Below are 14,852 nucleotides of genomic sequence, written 5' to 3' on the forward strand. Positions count from 1 at the left end.
TGTCTCGGCTGTCAGCAGCTATTGGGTGTGTTATTGGTTGCTGCCTCAATGGCTGTTGTTGATTGGCTGACACTGCGGCAATTGGGGGCAATTGACAGCTTCTGCCAGTGAGGGGAGAGATGAGAGGTGGATTTTTGGATGTGAGCAGGTGAGCGATTTTCGGCAATCCCCCCTCAACAACTCTGTGCCATCTCCCCCCATTTTCTTAAATTTGAGTTCCCCAAAATAGGGGGCTTCTTATGTATGGGGCGTCTTATACATGGAAAAGTATGGTATATACCTTTACTCTGAGGCTAAGAAGAGCCCAGACCAAGGGGAAAGATACGAGTCCTTTTGTTTCTATTGAGATTTTAGAGTGAATGTTCACTTCCTTTTCCTTGAATATGTGGCTCCTAGCCTTCCGGGGCTGGAAAATCCCGCATGAGCCTGAGTTCTATTCTGCTTCATGAAATTAGAGAGTTTTGAAGGTAATTTAGCCCAATCCTCTGCTGATGCAGCAAACCCACTACGACACCCCCGAGAAGCGGCTGTGCAGCCTGTGCTGAAGACCCTCTAAAGAAGGAGAGACCCCACTTCTTTCCCGCAGCCTCTCAATGCAGGTTCCCTTTGCCGTCTTCCCCCAGGGCCTCGGCAGCAGTTCAGAATGGGCTTCTGGTGCTCAACCGATTGATCGACTACCACAAGGGTCTGGCGGAGCAGCTGGAAAACTGTGACCTCCATGCAGTCCTGCAGAGCTGCTGCCAAGCCGGCCAGAGCTCCAACGAGAGGCTGGCTCGGATAGTGCTCAGCCGCTTGGCTGGACGTAAGCTGCCCCTGAGCCAGGAGAATGCAGGTATGACGTGGCTGAGGCTTTGAGGATGGATCTTGGCTGGAGGGTGAACGCTCTCCATTAACAGCAGTATCTCTGTGCTCTCCTTCATTGTGGGCCGGAAGACGTTTGGGCCAAGAGGGCACTGCCTCTCCTCTCTGTGGCACAGGACATTTCTTCCTTTTGACTTCAATTTGTCACACACGGATGCTACCGCGCTGCCTTAAATTTTCATTTTTCAGTAATGTTATTTGTGGCTTAGGGCCCTCGTATTTACGGGACCGCCTCTCCTGGTATGCCCCACAGAGGACCTTAAGGTCCATGAATAATCATAGTTTAGAAGTCCCAGGCGCTAAGGAAGTCAGGTTATCCTCCACCAGGGCCAGGGCAGTCCTACTAACGTAATCTGTTTATTACAATTGCTTTTCAGATAGTTCAAATATTTACTCCAGTCTTCTAAGAATCTCTGGTCCCGCAGGTTTCAAATCCTTCCTGTTAATTTATCTAATTCTGCATAGTCCACCCCAGACAGATACTTGAATGTGTGTTATGCAATAAACCAGCATTGCTCGTGCCCTGGAGGCGGGAGTTCTTTTAAAAAAAATTAAAAAATTAAAATGGGTTGTATCCAAAGTAGTGCTGTGTGAGCATTTCGTCAGCACAAGGATTTCTATTTGCACAAGAGAACATTCCCCTCTTCCTCCGCATGAAGGCCCCCCCCAAAAAAATCTGTGTTAGGGGTTCCCACAACCCTCTGGGGCAGATTTGGAACCCTTTGGTTCCAGGAGTTAATAAGGTTACTTAAAAGATAAAAACAAAACAACTTCAGGGCAAGGGAGTGGCGCCCTCCCTGTGGATCACCCCCCCCCTTCAGATGTCAAGGAGATAAAGAATTACACAACTTTTAGAAGACATCTGTATCAGGAGGTTTTTAACACTTGGTGTTTTTTATTATGGTTTTAGTTATGCTGTAAGCTGCCCAGAGTGGCTGGGGAAACCCAGCCAGATGGACAGGGTATGAATAAAATTGTTATTGTTGTTGTTATTCAAGAGCAAAGTTCTAAGCTCTGCCCTTCAAAATGTCTTCCCTCCCCAACCAACCAGTCTCTGCAGCCTCCTTTGACCTGAAGGATATCGATGTTCCCAAACTGCTGCGCAGTCTGCACACCAGCAGTGTTTGCAAGGAGATGGTGATGGCTCTGGAGGGCTGCATTTGTGGCCAGGGTGCCTTCCCCGTGGGAAACAGCTGTGAGCTTCTGGCAGACGTGCTTCTGCTCAAAGACTTGGTGCCACTGGGATCTGAGAGGGACGTACTGCTGGGAACATTAAGGTATGGCTCACGTAGTTTGATGCCGGCTTGCCATGTTGGCCCAAGAGAGTTGTGCTCACCCCAAAGGCTGAGAGCCCATCATAGCTCTCTCACCTTGTAAATGGGGCAAGGTCGGAACTTTGCAAAAGCAAACACAGACTTTGGGGAAATGGGTGAGAAGTGTACAAGTCCTTCGCAACCATTTGGAAACAAACAAACAACAACAGAAGCCCAGCCAATCAGTATGTTTAGTCGAGCTCTCCAATCATTTTGTGACTTTTATAGGCACTGAACGTTATTTCAATGGGGAATGCAGACATCAGGATAAATCAACAAAGCACGTTGACTGCTTTAAAAAACCCGACACTTTCTCAACCGGGTGAAATGTGCCGCGGTGCACAACATGTGCCGAGTATTGCCATTCCTTATCCCAAACTAGAACTCCAGAGAGAGTGCCAAGCTGTGCATGTGAATAATAATATGAAGGAGATTAATAATATAAAGGAAACCAGAAGCATGAAAGAAAGTAGAGAATGCTTTTGGGTGGTTGCAAGGCAGTTACCTGTTGCATCGCAAGATTATTGTTGGCAGGGTCTTGTGTTGTAGTCTGGAGCGATCACTTCGGAGGAGCTCAGTTGTTGCTTTTAACGTGTCTCTTTTCAGAACTTTCCCTCCTCCTCTTCTTTCTTCTTTGCTCCAGGCTTTTGAACAAGTTCCTGGACAGTTCCTGGGAAGACTCAGTGCCCTGGCATAAGTGCATTGAGTCTTGCTTGTCTTCCATGAGTGCTCACCTAAATGATCAAGAGGTAGGGAGGAAGAATCGGTGGGGAGGGAGCTGGGAGGAAGAACTATTGAAGCATGTTCTGTGATCCCGTTTCATACGTTGCAGATGTTCTATGGAATTTGTAGAACAGATGATGATTATTTAAACGTAACTTTCCCACTAAAAGTAAAAAGTCCACTTAGTGCCTTCTTTTCCTACGCTTTTTTGTGAACGGTGATTTTTTAAAGAAAAAGTTGATCTCAGCATTTTTATGCAAACTACTTACTTGTTGTTGTGTTTATTTTTTTTTTTAAATACTGTTATCAATTCCTGATGTGCTTTTATATTCTTCCCTTTGCCTGCAGGTTGTCCAGGAGTCCATTGAGTTCCTTCATCACTTGGCAACCCTGGACAGAGACTGTGCTGTTTCCATGTGCTGCCTGCGTACCGAGGAAGCCTTGGCCAAAGTCACGGAGAAGCATGGCTCCGGTCTCCCACGGGTGATGGAACTGAGGGACCTCGTGAGCAAGTGCGAGAAGTACGCCGGCCTGTATAAGAAGATGACTGCCAGCATCCTGGCTGGCTGCATCCAGGTAAATCCCATGGGGGAATCTAGCTTGGGAGTGCAGGCCAGGTGGAGCAGAGTTGCTTGCAGATTCGGTGCTGCGTTGAGTGTTGGCTGCAATTGCCTGGAGGAAAGCCATGCAAATGAATTAGGGAAACAGGCAGAAATGTCATGGCAGCTTTGCCTTACTTTTGGTCATTGCTATCCTGGGCTTGTTTGACCAAACTGCGGGAGGCAGTGGAAGACAGAAGTGCCTGGCGTGCTCTGGTCCATGGGGTCATGAAGAGTCGGACACGACTAAACGATTAAACAACAACATCATCCTGGGCTTCTTTGGGAGGAAGAGCAGGATAAAAATTCCATAAGTAAGGAAGGAGTCATCCTCCCCAAACATCTTCTGAGTCCCAGACTTCTTCCAGCTCAGTTGGTAGAGCATGAGACTCTCGATCTCGGGGTTGTGGGTTTGAGCCCCGTGTTGGGCAAAAGATTCCTGCATTGCTTTCAATTGGACTAGATAATGCTTGTGGTACCTTCCTAGTCTACAATTCTATGTTTCTATTATTATTAATAATAATAATAATAATAGAACAATAAAATTAATAATAATAATTTAATTTATGAATCACTTCCTACGACCATCCTGTTGGAAAACGCCCTGGGGTGCCCTTGCAGCCCCCAAACTCTGAGCATCCTCCGGTATGCGCAGCTCTGGAAAAGGCATTTCCCTCCTTCTCCAGTGCGCTTCAGCAACATATACCAAATGATATCTGCACACTAGTCGTCTGGCATAATAGCAAGAAGCGTGAGACATCATAGAGCTAACCTACGTATTTATTTACACACTATGTACAGACATAGGATTTATGGCGTCCTCTCTCTCCAGCTCCGAGAGAAGAAACAGACAGAAGTAAAAGCAAAAGTACAGTACAAATAGTACATACAGCGGAAGAGATAAGACTGTCTTCCATTCCCACACTCTTCCCAGACAAGCATGTGATTCACACCAGTCTCATCCGCAGCATCGGAGGCGTGAAATACTAACACATCCAACCTCTGCTTAAAAGCCCTCAAGGAAAGAGAGTCCACCACCTCTCATGGGAATCTGTTCCACTGCCGAACAGCGCTTCCTGTCGGAAAGGTCTTCCTGATCTTTGGTCGGAATCTCCTTTCTTGTGACTTGAAGCCACTGGTTGGAATCCTACCCTCTGAAGCAGGAGAAAACAAGCTTGCTCCATCTTCCATGTGACAGCCCTTGAGATATTTGAAGATGGCTATCGTATCTCCTGTCACTTTTCTAACTTAAACATACCCAGCTCCTTCGACCATTCCTCATAGGGCTTGGTTTCCAAACCCTTTGTTATCTTGGTCACCTTCCTCTGCACACTTTCCAGCTTCTCAATATCCTTCTTATGCTGGTCCACTGGTACCTGCACACCTTGAGCTTCCATAAAGCTAGCTCTGCCTTCTTATTGTCCTTTGATACGTTGGTGTCTCTTCTACCTCTTTCTCCTCTCTCCCCGCTCCCAAATGCACAGGTGGTTCTGGGTCAAATAGAAGAACACAGGCAGACGCACCAGCCTATCAACATCCCATTCTTTGATGTGTTCTTGCGCAGTCTTTGCCAAGGTGAGTGTCCTTTTAGCCTTCAGTTCTGTCAACGTCTCATTCCTTTTACGGCTCTGGCCGTTTGTACCAAGCCCAGGGTCATTTCTTCCTTGTTCAGGCTGCAGCACGGAGGTCAAGGACGACAAGTGTTGGGAGAGGGTGGAAGTCTCCTCCAACCCGCAGCAAGCTGGCAAGCTGACGGACGGGAACCCCAAGACCTACTGGGAGTCTAATGGCAACAGCACCTCCCACCATATCAACATCTATATGCATCGTGGGGTCATAATCCGGTGAGTATACACAAGCAGGGACCTGTGGGGAGCTGAGATCTGGGGCCTGGGTCTGATGGGGAAAGGGCTTTTCTTGCCGTTGTAATAGTTGAGGGTGGAAGAAGAAGAAGAAGAAGAAGAAGAAGAAGAAGAAGAAGAAGAAGAAGAAGAAGAAGAAGAAGAAGAAGAAGAAGAAGAAGAAGTAGTTATTATTTATACCCCACCCATCTGGCTGGGTTTCCCCAGCCACTCTGGGCGGCTCCCAACAGAATATTATTAACAACAACAACAACAACAACAACAACAACAAATAAAGCGATTAAACATCAAACATTAAAAACTTCCCTAAACAGGGCTGCCTTCAGATGTCTTCTAAAAGTCAGATAGTTGTTTATTTCCTTGACATCTAATCGGAGGGCGTTCCACCACTACCAAGAAGGCCCTCTGCCTGGTTCCCTGTAACCTCACCGCCAGAAGGCCCTCGGCGCTGGACCTCAGTGTCTGGGCAGAACGATGGGGGTGGAGACGCTCCTTCAGGTATACTGGACCGAGGCCGTTTAGGGCTTTAAAGGTCAGCACCAACACTTTGAATTATGCTCGGAAACGTACTGGGAGCCAATGTTGGTCTTTCAGGACCGGTGTTATGTGGTCTCGGCGGCCGCTCTCAGTCACCAGTCTGGCTGCCGCATTCTGGATTAATTGCTCTTTCCAGGTCACCTTCAAAGGTAGCCCCATGTATAGCGCATTGCAGTAGTCTAAGGGGTGGCATTTCTGCCAGTTTGCTCAAAGAGGTCTGTTTAAAAAAATAAAAATAATCCCCATTGGAAATGCCCAGCTGAATTTTCTCCTTTATTCTGTGGGTGTTCTGTAAGACGCTCAGTAATAGGTCGGTAAAAGGGCTGCCTCTTCTCATATAAACCACCTCAGACTCTGCTTTCATCATCTGAGGCCCTTCTTCATGTGAAGTCTGAAGGGCGGCAACACAAGAACAGGCCTTTTCTGCAGTGGCTCTTTGTGGAATGCTCTCCGCAGGGAGATTCGCCTGGCCCCTTCCTTACATACCTTTAGGCGCCAGGCAGAAGCATTTCTCTTCAAACCAGGCCTTTGGCTGATTAACATTCCTTGCCTTTAAAATGTGTGTAGTATGTTTCCGAGCACAATTCAAAATGTTGGTGTTGACCTTTAATGCCCTAAGTGGCCTTGGTCCTGTATACCTGAAGGAGCGTCTCCACCCCCATCATCCAGCCTGGACACTGAGGTCCAACACTGAGGGCCTTCTGGCAGTTCCTTCGCTGCAAGAAGTGAGGTTACAGGGAACCAGGCAGAGGGCCTTCTAGGTAGTGGCACCTGCCCTGTGGAACACCCTCCCAGCAGATGTCAAGGCAATAAACAACTGTTTTACTTTTAAAAGACAACAACAAAAGAAGGCAGCCCTGTTTAGGGAAGTTGCTGTATTGTTTTAAATATTCAGTTGGAAGCCGCTCAGAGTGGCTGGAGAAACCCAGCCATTTGGGCGGGGTATAAATAATAAATTGTTGTTGTTGTTGTTCTAACTGTTTATTTTTTGCTTTAACCCTGTATCTTGCGGACTCCCCTGAGATCTTGTGATCTCTTGCAGCGTATCAATCTAATAAACAAACAAACAAACAAAATATGTCTGTCAAAATTTTATGTTTAATTCTTGGCTTTCCCGCCTGCCAGATGAATTTAGAAATATCCTTCTTCCACTCCCTGAAGCAGCCTGCATTATTTACAGTTGGTATTGATTGGAATAAAAACAGCATCCTGGGCAATAGATTTATTTTGATAGCTGAGATTCTGCCAAGCAGGGAGAGCTTCATTCTCTCCCAAATCTCCAGCTCTTTCTTAATCTCTTGCCACAGTTTAACATAGTCATTTTCAAATGAGTTGAGATTTCTTGCTGTGAGCCAGAGGCAGCATTAAGATAAACTTAACAGTGTAAGTAAGTTTTGATGGAAGTAACAATGGAATACTGAATGGTTTAGTTTATATAAGAATATGCAGGGATTTATGCTATGCAAAATGAACCATGGAAAGAGAAGAAGGGAAGTCATTGATATTTTAAGGTTGTCTAAATGAATATTCTAAATTGTAAAACAGAAAATTTAATACAGATAAATAAACTAAGACGGTTGGATGCCAGGCACAGAGAGCCAAGTTTCTTGTTGAGCCAGGAATGTGTGAACATGTTGGTTCTCGTGGAACAAGGCAGACGTGCTCTCCTGCCTTCTTTGAAAAGCTCCCAGGCTCTCAATAGGGAGCCTGGTTTTTGCTCTGAAGCCCCTCCTCTCTCCCTGCACAGGCAGATGTCTCTGTTGGTGACCAGCGAGGATTCCAGCTACATGCCAGCGCGTATTATGGTCATGGGAGGGGAGAGTGCAGCCAGCGTCAGCATCAAGCTTAATACGGTCAGTGCTTTAGCTTTAAAGGTGCTTCCGTGGCTAGAGACTCGAGAGCACAAGCTCCTCCCTGTGCCACAGAAGGGTTCCTGTCTCTGAGATGCACACCACACATGACAAGGTTTTGCCTTTGTTTTTGTTTCCCCCCAAAAAATTTTATTCATTTTATAACACAACTTAACAACACAATCAGAAAAACAAACAATACAAACACATTCTTGTCTTATCCTTATTTTTTCTAAACATTGTTAGGTGAGTTTCCCCAAGCCCCCCCTATCTGATTTTCATTTTACCTCATCTTTAGCAGTTTACATATATCATAATTTCTAACCATTTTTTTTAACCACACTTACTTTTACCATTCAAATCTTCACATTTTATCCCTTACAAGTAATACTATTTTAAAACGCACTATCTTCTACTTCTAACCCTACAGCCTATATCCACTTCCAAAGCTGTTCTAAGATTTAAATATGAACATCTTTTTTCAAATATGCTTTAAACTTCTTCCAGTCTTCTTCCACCGCCTCTTCTCTCCGGTCAAGGTTTTGCCTTTGTTGGCACAGCTTCAAGGGGAAAGGACTGTACGCTAAGTGGTGGAGAATGCGTGCCTTGCCTTCAGAAGGCTAGTCTCTGGTTCAAAGGAGGAGTCATCAGGCGATAGGAAAGACCTTTGGCTGAGAGCTGCTGCCAGTTGGAGTGGACCAGGCGCAGGGAACAGTGTGGTGTAGTGGTTAGGAGCAGTAGTCTCGTAATCTGGGGAGCCGGGTTCGCGTCTCCACTCCTCCACATGCAGCTGCTGAGTGACCCTGGGCTAGTCACACTTCTCTGAAGTCTCTCAGCCCCACTCACCTCACAGAGTGTTTGTTGTGGGGGAGGAAGGGAAAGGAGAATGTTAGCCGCTTTGAGACTCCTTCGGGTAGTGATAAAGCGGGATATCAAATCCAAACTCTTCTTCTTCTTTGGTCCTCCAGGGGTTGCTGAACAGCAGCTCCCATCAGCCCCAACAAGCATCTCTCCAGTTATCAGGGATGGTGGAAGTTGTGCTTCAAGCAGCATCTGGAGGATGCTTAAAATTTCATTCAATTTCATTTTTAATTAGCATTCCACCTTTCTGTATCACAAGCTGCAGAAACAAGAAACATGCAATGAAGATCACGCCCCTTAAAACCCAATACAAAAAAAGTCACGATAAGAAACACGCGTCTTTTTACACAATAAAATTAAAGACCAGCAAATAATAATTAAACAGAAATTGATCATTGCAATAAATAATTCCTAAACCGTCATCAATAAAAATAACAGCATAAAATTGCACGATACATTAAAAAAAAACCAGATAAAAGGATCAAATTGAGAATCAAAGACACTCGACTTACATAATTATTGTGTTAAGTACGCACACACAAACACACGCAGAGGCAATTGACACCAACAACCGTGTGGGAGGGAAGAAGAGAGCAAGGGAATTAGGCAAAGACAACATTAGGGCCTCTCTGCCCCTTTTCTCCTCCTCTGTGATAAAGAGGCATCTTCAGAATGACAAATCCAAGCCGCATCTTCTCCTTTTCTGCCCAAAGGTGACTGTCCCGCCATCGGCCAGCAGAGTGATCCTCCTGGAGAACATGAACTGCTTCTGGCCCATCATACAGGTCAAGATCAAGCGCTGTCAGCAGGTAGGACTGTGCACTTTTTGCCGTGTCTTCGTGGGCCCTCCCTACGGGTGCTGCCTTGATTTCACTGGAAAGGTTTGTGTCGTTCTCAGGGGGGCATTGACACTCGCGTGCGTGGCATCGAGGTGCTGGGCCCCAAGCCCACCTTCTGGCCCATCTTCAAGGAGCAGCTGTGCCGGCGCACGTACCTCTTCTACACCACCAAGGCGCACACCTGGTGCCAGGAAATCTCGGAGGACCGGATGCAGCTGCTGCAGCTCTTCAACAGGTCTTGCCCTTTCCCTGGGGCCGCAGGTGGGGAGGGGCAGGGGTGTCCTGCGGGGCAGGGAGGGGTCTCCCTCTTGCGCTGGGAGGGGCTCCACATTCCCAGCCCTTCCCACACTTACCCCAAGACAGGGTTTCCCAAAAATGGGTGTCCAGCTGTTGTTGGACTACAATTCCCATCAGCCCTGATCATACGTCCTGCTAGCTAGGGATGATGGGAGTTGTAGTCCAGAAACAGCTGAAGACCCAAGTTTGGGAAACCCTGTCAGAAGATATCCATCTTGCTCCTTCCCCTTTTCATCTGGGTAATAATGATGATGATGATGATGATAACAATAATTTTATTATTCATACCCCACCCATCTGGCTGGGTTTCATGTTGTTCAAGCGCCTGCCCTGCTTTGTCCTGCACTCTGTGCAGGCATTGCTTCTCAGCCCATATGTCCCTGACCTCCAAAGGCCTCCAAGCGTCACCCAAGTCAGCAGCTGACCCTCCACCCCTTTGCCGTTTCAGGTTGAACAGTGCCTTGCGCCACGAGCAGGTCTTTGCCGACCGCTTCCTTCCCGATGACGAAGCTGCCCAGGCCCTGGGCAAGACCTGCTGGGAGGCTCTGATCAGCCCTTTGGTGCAGAGCATCACCACTCCAGGTATGGCACCTCCTTCCTGGCACAAGTCCTCAGGAGCCACACTATCCCTCCCCTCTCCCAGCAGCCCTCCATGTTGACTCTTTCCTGCCCTTCAGATCCCAGCGGCATCAGCCCCCTTTCCTGGCTCCTGAGCCAATACCTGGAGAACCTGGAGGCTTCCCGGAGCAGCAAAAGCCGGGCGGCCATCTTCAACTCTCGCGTCCGGCGCCTGAGCCACCTTCTGGTGCACGTGGACTCCAGCAGCCCTGAGCCCGAGGAGCTCAAGCCCCCCGTGAAATCCAGTGAGTGTCTCCCTGCTTGGGCAGATGGGCAGCCCAGGAGGGGCAGGTCCCCTTTCCCAGTTGAAGGTGGGAAGGTCACTGCAGGGGAGCCTCTGGGGGCCAGGCAGACCTTGGCAGGAGCAGGAGTGTCTGTCGCGTGCGGGGCTGCAAGGGGGGTGGCGTTGGAGGAAGAACTGGGGAGGGAGGAGAGCCCTCAAGGTCCCGTATAGTCAGAAGTGGGTGCCTGGGTGCTCCGGTCCCCGTGAATAACGCCGCACAACCCCCACTTTGCAGACGGGAAGAACGGGAAGAACAAAGAGTCGAGCTCTGGGACCGTCAAGGCAGCCGTGAAGAAGCCCAGCAGCACCACTGGCATCACCCAGTGCTGGAAAGGGGTGGTCCAGCAGCAGGTAGGGGGAGCAGAGGAACAGGTGCGAATGGGGCGTCAAGGAGGGTGCAGACAGATGTCTTCCTGGCCACGTCTTCCATGGCAGACCATTCACTAGTCCTGCTGCGTTGTTCTCACTGTGTCTGCATGCAGCTGCTTCCCTGCTTATTAAGGAGTTACTGGGAAGGCAGCCTTGGGGAGAGCTGTGGATCAGCCTCTCCCAGGAAAGGGGGTTTCCTGGCTCCAAGCTCTACGTGGTGCTGCTAAATTAGGTGGGAGCCTCATTCTGATTTTGAAACTTCTGCCCCAGTTCCAGTCACGTGCACAGACTTTCCTGACGACTGACAGCCAATCAAAAGTTGAGATAAAGGGTGTTTAACGCTACCCAGAACAGGCAACCAGCCAGGCATCCCTGCCCGCAGGAAGTCTTCCAGGCAGGCCCCAGGGAGCCAGAGAAGGGCGTGTGGTTGCTCTGACCCTGTTGTGCTCCTGCCGTCCCTCTGCCCAGGTGAAGCTGTTCCTGGAGTCCTCCTGGCAGGCCCCGGACTTTGTGGAGCGCTACTGCAACACCTACCTGCGCCTCCGCACCGCCATGGAGGAGCTCTTTGGGCAGCAGATGTCCTTCATGCTGGCCCTGTGCCACGGCTTCTCTGGGGGTCTGCTGCAGCTCTCCTTCCTGACAGCCATGCATGTGAGTAAGGGCGCAAGGGTGGGGGGCACGGCCTAGTCATGGAGGAGCTCATTTGCAAGAACTGTCCTCTGACATCCCCCCCGGCTCTGCAGGCAGCCTGGCCTTGCCCCTTGCAGTTCCAGGGATGTCAAACGTGGCCTCATCTCAGAGCCTGCTTGGCTCCCCTGGCCTGATCACAGAGCAGCCAGCCTCCCCTTCTGGGATCTTCCCCAGATGTCCTGTCCATCCCCTTCCCTGGAGGCGTTGCTGCTGGTCTGGAGGGAGGAATCCCCTCCGCCCCCCCTCGCCTCCCCTCTCCCTTCATGGAAGCTCCACCTGCTTCTTCTCCCGGCTTCAACCGGTGCCTCTTGCTCTGTGGCCAACAGGTGAGTGAGCAGTTTGCCCGCTACATCGACCGGTGGATCCAAGAGAGCTGGGCGGACTCTGGCAACGTGGAGACTTTGCGGCGCCTGCAGCAGAGCCTGGAGCCCGTCCTCTTCCTGGCAGGCCTGGAGTTGGCCAACACCTTTGAGCACTTCTACCGGTGAGGAGACCTTCGTGGGGCAGATATGCGGAATTGTACTGGGGAGGGGAGGGAAGGGCCAGAGATCAGGGGAGAGAGCAGCTGCTGTACAGGCAGAAGGTTTTGGGTTCAGTCTCCAGGAAGGAGGGAGATATTCCTGCCTGAAGTCCTGGAGCCACTGCCAGTCAGTGTGGACAGTGCTGAGCTGGAGGGACCAAGGGACCTGGCTCAGTCCAAGGCAGCTTCCCATGTTCCCAAGGAGCTGCTTATCACGTTCTGGGAGACGGCGCAGGCGTCGGGCAGGAAGTGGGGCAGCCTGTTCCTGGCACTTCCGTGGGGAAGGAGGACTTGAGAGCGCCAGTTCAGCTGCTGGGTTCCTTCCTTCCTTCCTTCCTTCCTTCCTTCCTTCCTTCCTTCCTTCCTTCCTTCCTTCCCTCCCTCCCTCCCTCCCTCCCTCCCTCCCTCCTTCCATGGGTCTCTTGTACGTGGGGCTGGCCTGCCCTGCAGGAGAGACGAGGGGGATCTGGGCTGATGGGTCTGCCCTCTCTGCTTGCGCAGGTACTACCTGGGAGACCGGCTCCTGTCTCAGGGCAAGACGTGGCTGGAGCGTGCGGTGGTGGAGCACATTGGGCTCTGCTTCCCCAACCGCTTCCCCCAGCAGATGCTGAAGAACCTGAGTGAGCTGGAGGAGCAGCAGCAGCAGTTCCACCTCTTCCAGCTGGAGCAGCTCGACAAGCACCTGCTGGAACTCGACCAGGACGGGAACTGGGAGGCGGAGGAGGAGATGGAGGAAGGAGAGGTGAGAGGCGAAGGAGCCCCATCCCTGTGGACCACGCAGGAGGTCCTCTGCCTGCAAGGCCTTTCTTTCCTCCATTGACACTGCTTGGGGAGCCCCACTGTCCGCCAAAGCCACAAACCTCCTATATTTCCCCAGATGGTGGAGGCGCAGCAGCTGTTCTCTCGGGAGGAAGAGGCCGAGGTGAAGGTGCTGGCGCTGTCTCCACGCTGCTGGACCATCTCCTCGTTCTGCTACCTGGAGGATCCTGCCAGGTTCTTCCCAGAATCCCTCAGTCAGCACCTGAGCAAGTTTGCTGACTTCTACACCCAGAGTGAGTGCCAGGCTGTTCTTGAGCCCAGCGTGAGCAGCTCCTTCCTTGCAGTCGTCCCTGCCTCCCTCAGGCTGAGTTTTGGGGGGCAGGTGGACCCCACTTTTACCCAAGACTGAACTTGGAAATGAGAACCAGCATACTTTCTGTAAAGAAATGATACAAACCTTCATGGGGAGCTGTGAGTCTTCAAACCATACTTTGGGAGAGGCAGCGTTATGAGGTTCATAATCTTTGAGAAATCTGGCTAATCTACAGAACGTGGGATGAGACAATTTAAAAAAACAAGATTTGTGTTTTGTTCATGCTTCTCCAACCCCAGTATTGTGATCTCCTGTCCTTGAGCAGAGAGGCAGAGAGAGTGTTGCCCGTCTTGCTGCAGTATTTCTCCCTGACCGTTGCCTTTGTCTTTCTCAGGTCAGAGCCGCTTTGGGCTGGAGCACACCAAGCCGCGGCGTTTGCAGTGGACGTGGCTGGGCCACGCGGAGCTGGAGTACCAGGGCTGCCTCCTGCACGTCTCCACCCTGCAGATGTACATCCTCCTCTGCTTCAACACCGCCGAGGTCTGAGACTCCCTTCATCCCCACTTGTTTGCCATCAGCTGGGCACCTTCCGTGACTCATAGGATGGCCTGCGTTTGCGTAAAACATGGGTTGCCAGTGTGATGCCTGCCAGCACAGGTGTGCTCGAGAGAGGCCTTCCTCTGCTTCTCCACTCACTGAAGTTTAGTTTGAGAGAAGCAATCTGTTGTCACCAACAGGACTGGTTTAGGGGTGTGCTTGGTTGCAAAGGGGTGTGTGTGTGTGTTGCCCATGACACATCCTCCAGTTTGCAGATCTGCCCACAGGTCCTAAAATGTTGGCGACCCTGTCTTGAAACAGCCCCACCGCCTGAATTTTACACAGTAGAGTTTGAAAGCCCTACCAGAACCCCAGGCTTGGCTTAGCACCAAGCACAGTTCCTGTTTAACTAACTCCAGATGGGCTCTGTTGGACAATGCTTAGCTTGCCTTCCATCTGCTTCAGAAGTTGCAAACCTTCTCATGGTTACCCCCACATCCTGTGATTGCTGCTGTGGCAGAAACTAGCAGTTAGCAGTTCAGCGACTCCTGCTGTGTTGATTTGAGTATGCACCCTACAAATTTCCTATTTCCTGTGAGTGGCTGGGGCAACGCAGCCGGATAGGGGGAGTATAAATAATAAAATTATTGTTATTTTATATTTGCAAGTCCCCCCAATTCTTGAAGGAGGCACTAACTCAACCTGCTTCCCTCACCATGACAGGTGTTCAAGAATTCCTCTGAGGCTGTCTTCGTTTACCTCCATTTTCTTTTCCCTTTTGGCCCTAGGAGGTTTCTGTGGAAAGGCTCTTTCAAGCCACAAGTCTCTCCCCTGAGCTCCTCGATTGTGCGCTGAAACCTCTGACGACGAATGGGATCTTGACCCAGAGCCAGGGTAAATATGGAGATGGGTTCTCGAGTTTTCCCAGTGAGGTGGGTGGGATCCTGACTTCCAGCTACTTCCATGGAGCACTTGCTTTGCCCAAATCCTTTCGAAAACTATAGCCAAGCAGTGTTTCCCA

General features: G+C 50.0%; 1 protein-coding gene across 5 annotated transcripts in view; it reads left to right on the top strand.

Annotated features, from left to right (window-relative positions):
• Positions 1-14,852, top strand: part of LOC310758450 (cullin-9-like) — a 32,937-nt gene that overhangs the window by 15,190 nt on the left and 2,895 nt on the right. For all 5 annotated transcript variants that reach the window (XM_083604725.1, XM_083604726.1, XM_083604727.1 and 2 more), the window contains exons 11-28: positions 624-832; positions 1,913-2,138; positions 2,818-2,923; positions 3,246-3,473; positions 4,981-5,071; positions 5,169-5,340; positions 7,643-7,748; positions 9,320-9,415; positions 9,505-9,680; positions 10,191-10,324; positions 10,420-10,605; positions 10,879-10,994; positions 11,481-11,663; positions 12,029-12,186; positions 12,724-12,964; positions 13,100-13,274; positions 13,689-13,834; positions 14,620-14,725. In XM_083604725.1, the coding sequence (XP_083460851.1) occupies positions 624-832; positions 1,913-2,138; positions 2,818-2,923; positions 3,246-3,473; positions 4,981-5,071; positions 5,169-5,340; positions 7,643-7,748; positions 9,320-9,415; positions 9,505-9,680; positions 10,191-10,324; positions 10,420-10,605; positions 10,879-10,994; positions 11,481-11,663; positions 12,029-12,186; positions 12,724-12,964; positions 13,100-13,274; positions 13,689-13,834; positions 14,620-14,725 (2,855 nt within the window). The remainder of the gene's footprint in view (positions 1-623; positions 833-1,912; positions 2,139-2,817; positions 2,924-3,245; positions 3,474-4,980; positions 5,072-5,168; positions 5,341-7,642; positions 7,749-9,319; positions 9,416-9,504; positions 9,681-10,190; positions 10,325-10,419; positions 10,606-10,878; positions 10,995-11,480; positions 11,664-12,028; positions 12,187-12,723; positions 12,965-13,099; positions 13,275-13,688; positions 13,835-14,619; positions 14,726-14,852) is intronic.

The sequence above is a fragment of the Podarcis filfolensis genome, assembly GCF_964270895.1.
Source record: "Podarcis filfolensis genome assembly, chromosome: 3".
Lineage (NCBI taxonomy): Eukaryota > Metazoa > Chordata > Lepidosauria > Squamata > Lacertidae > Podarcis > Podarcis filfolensis.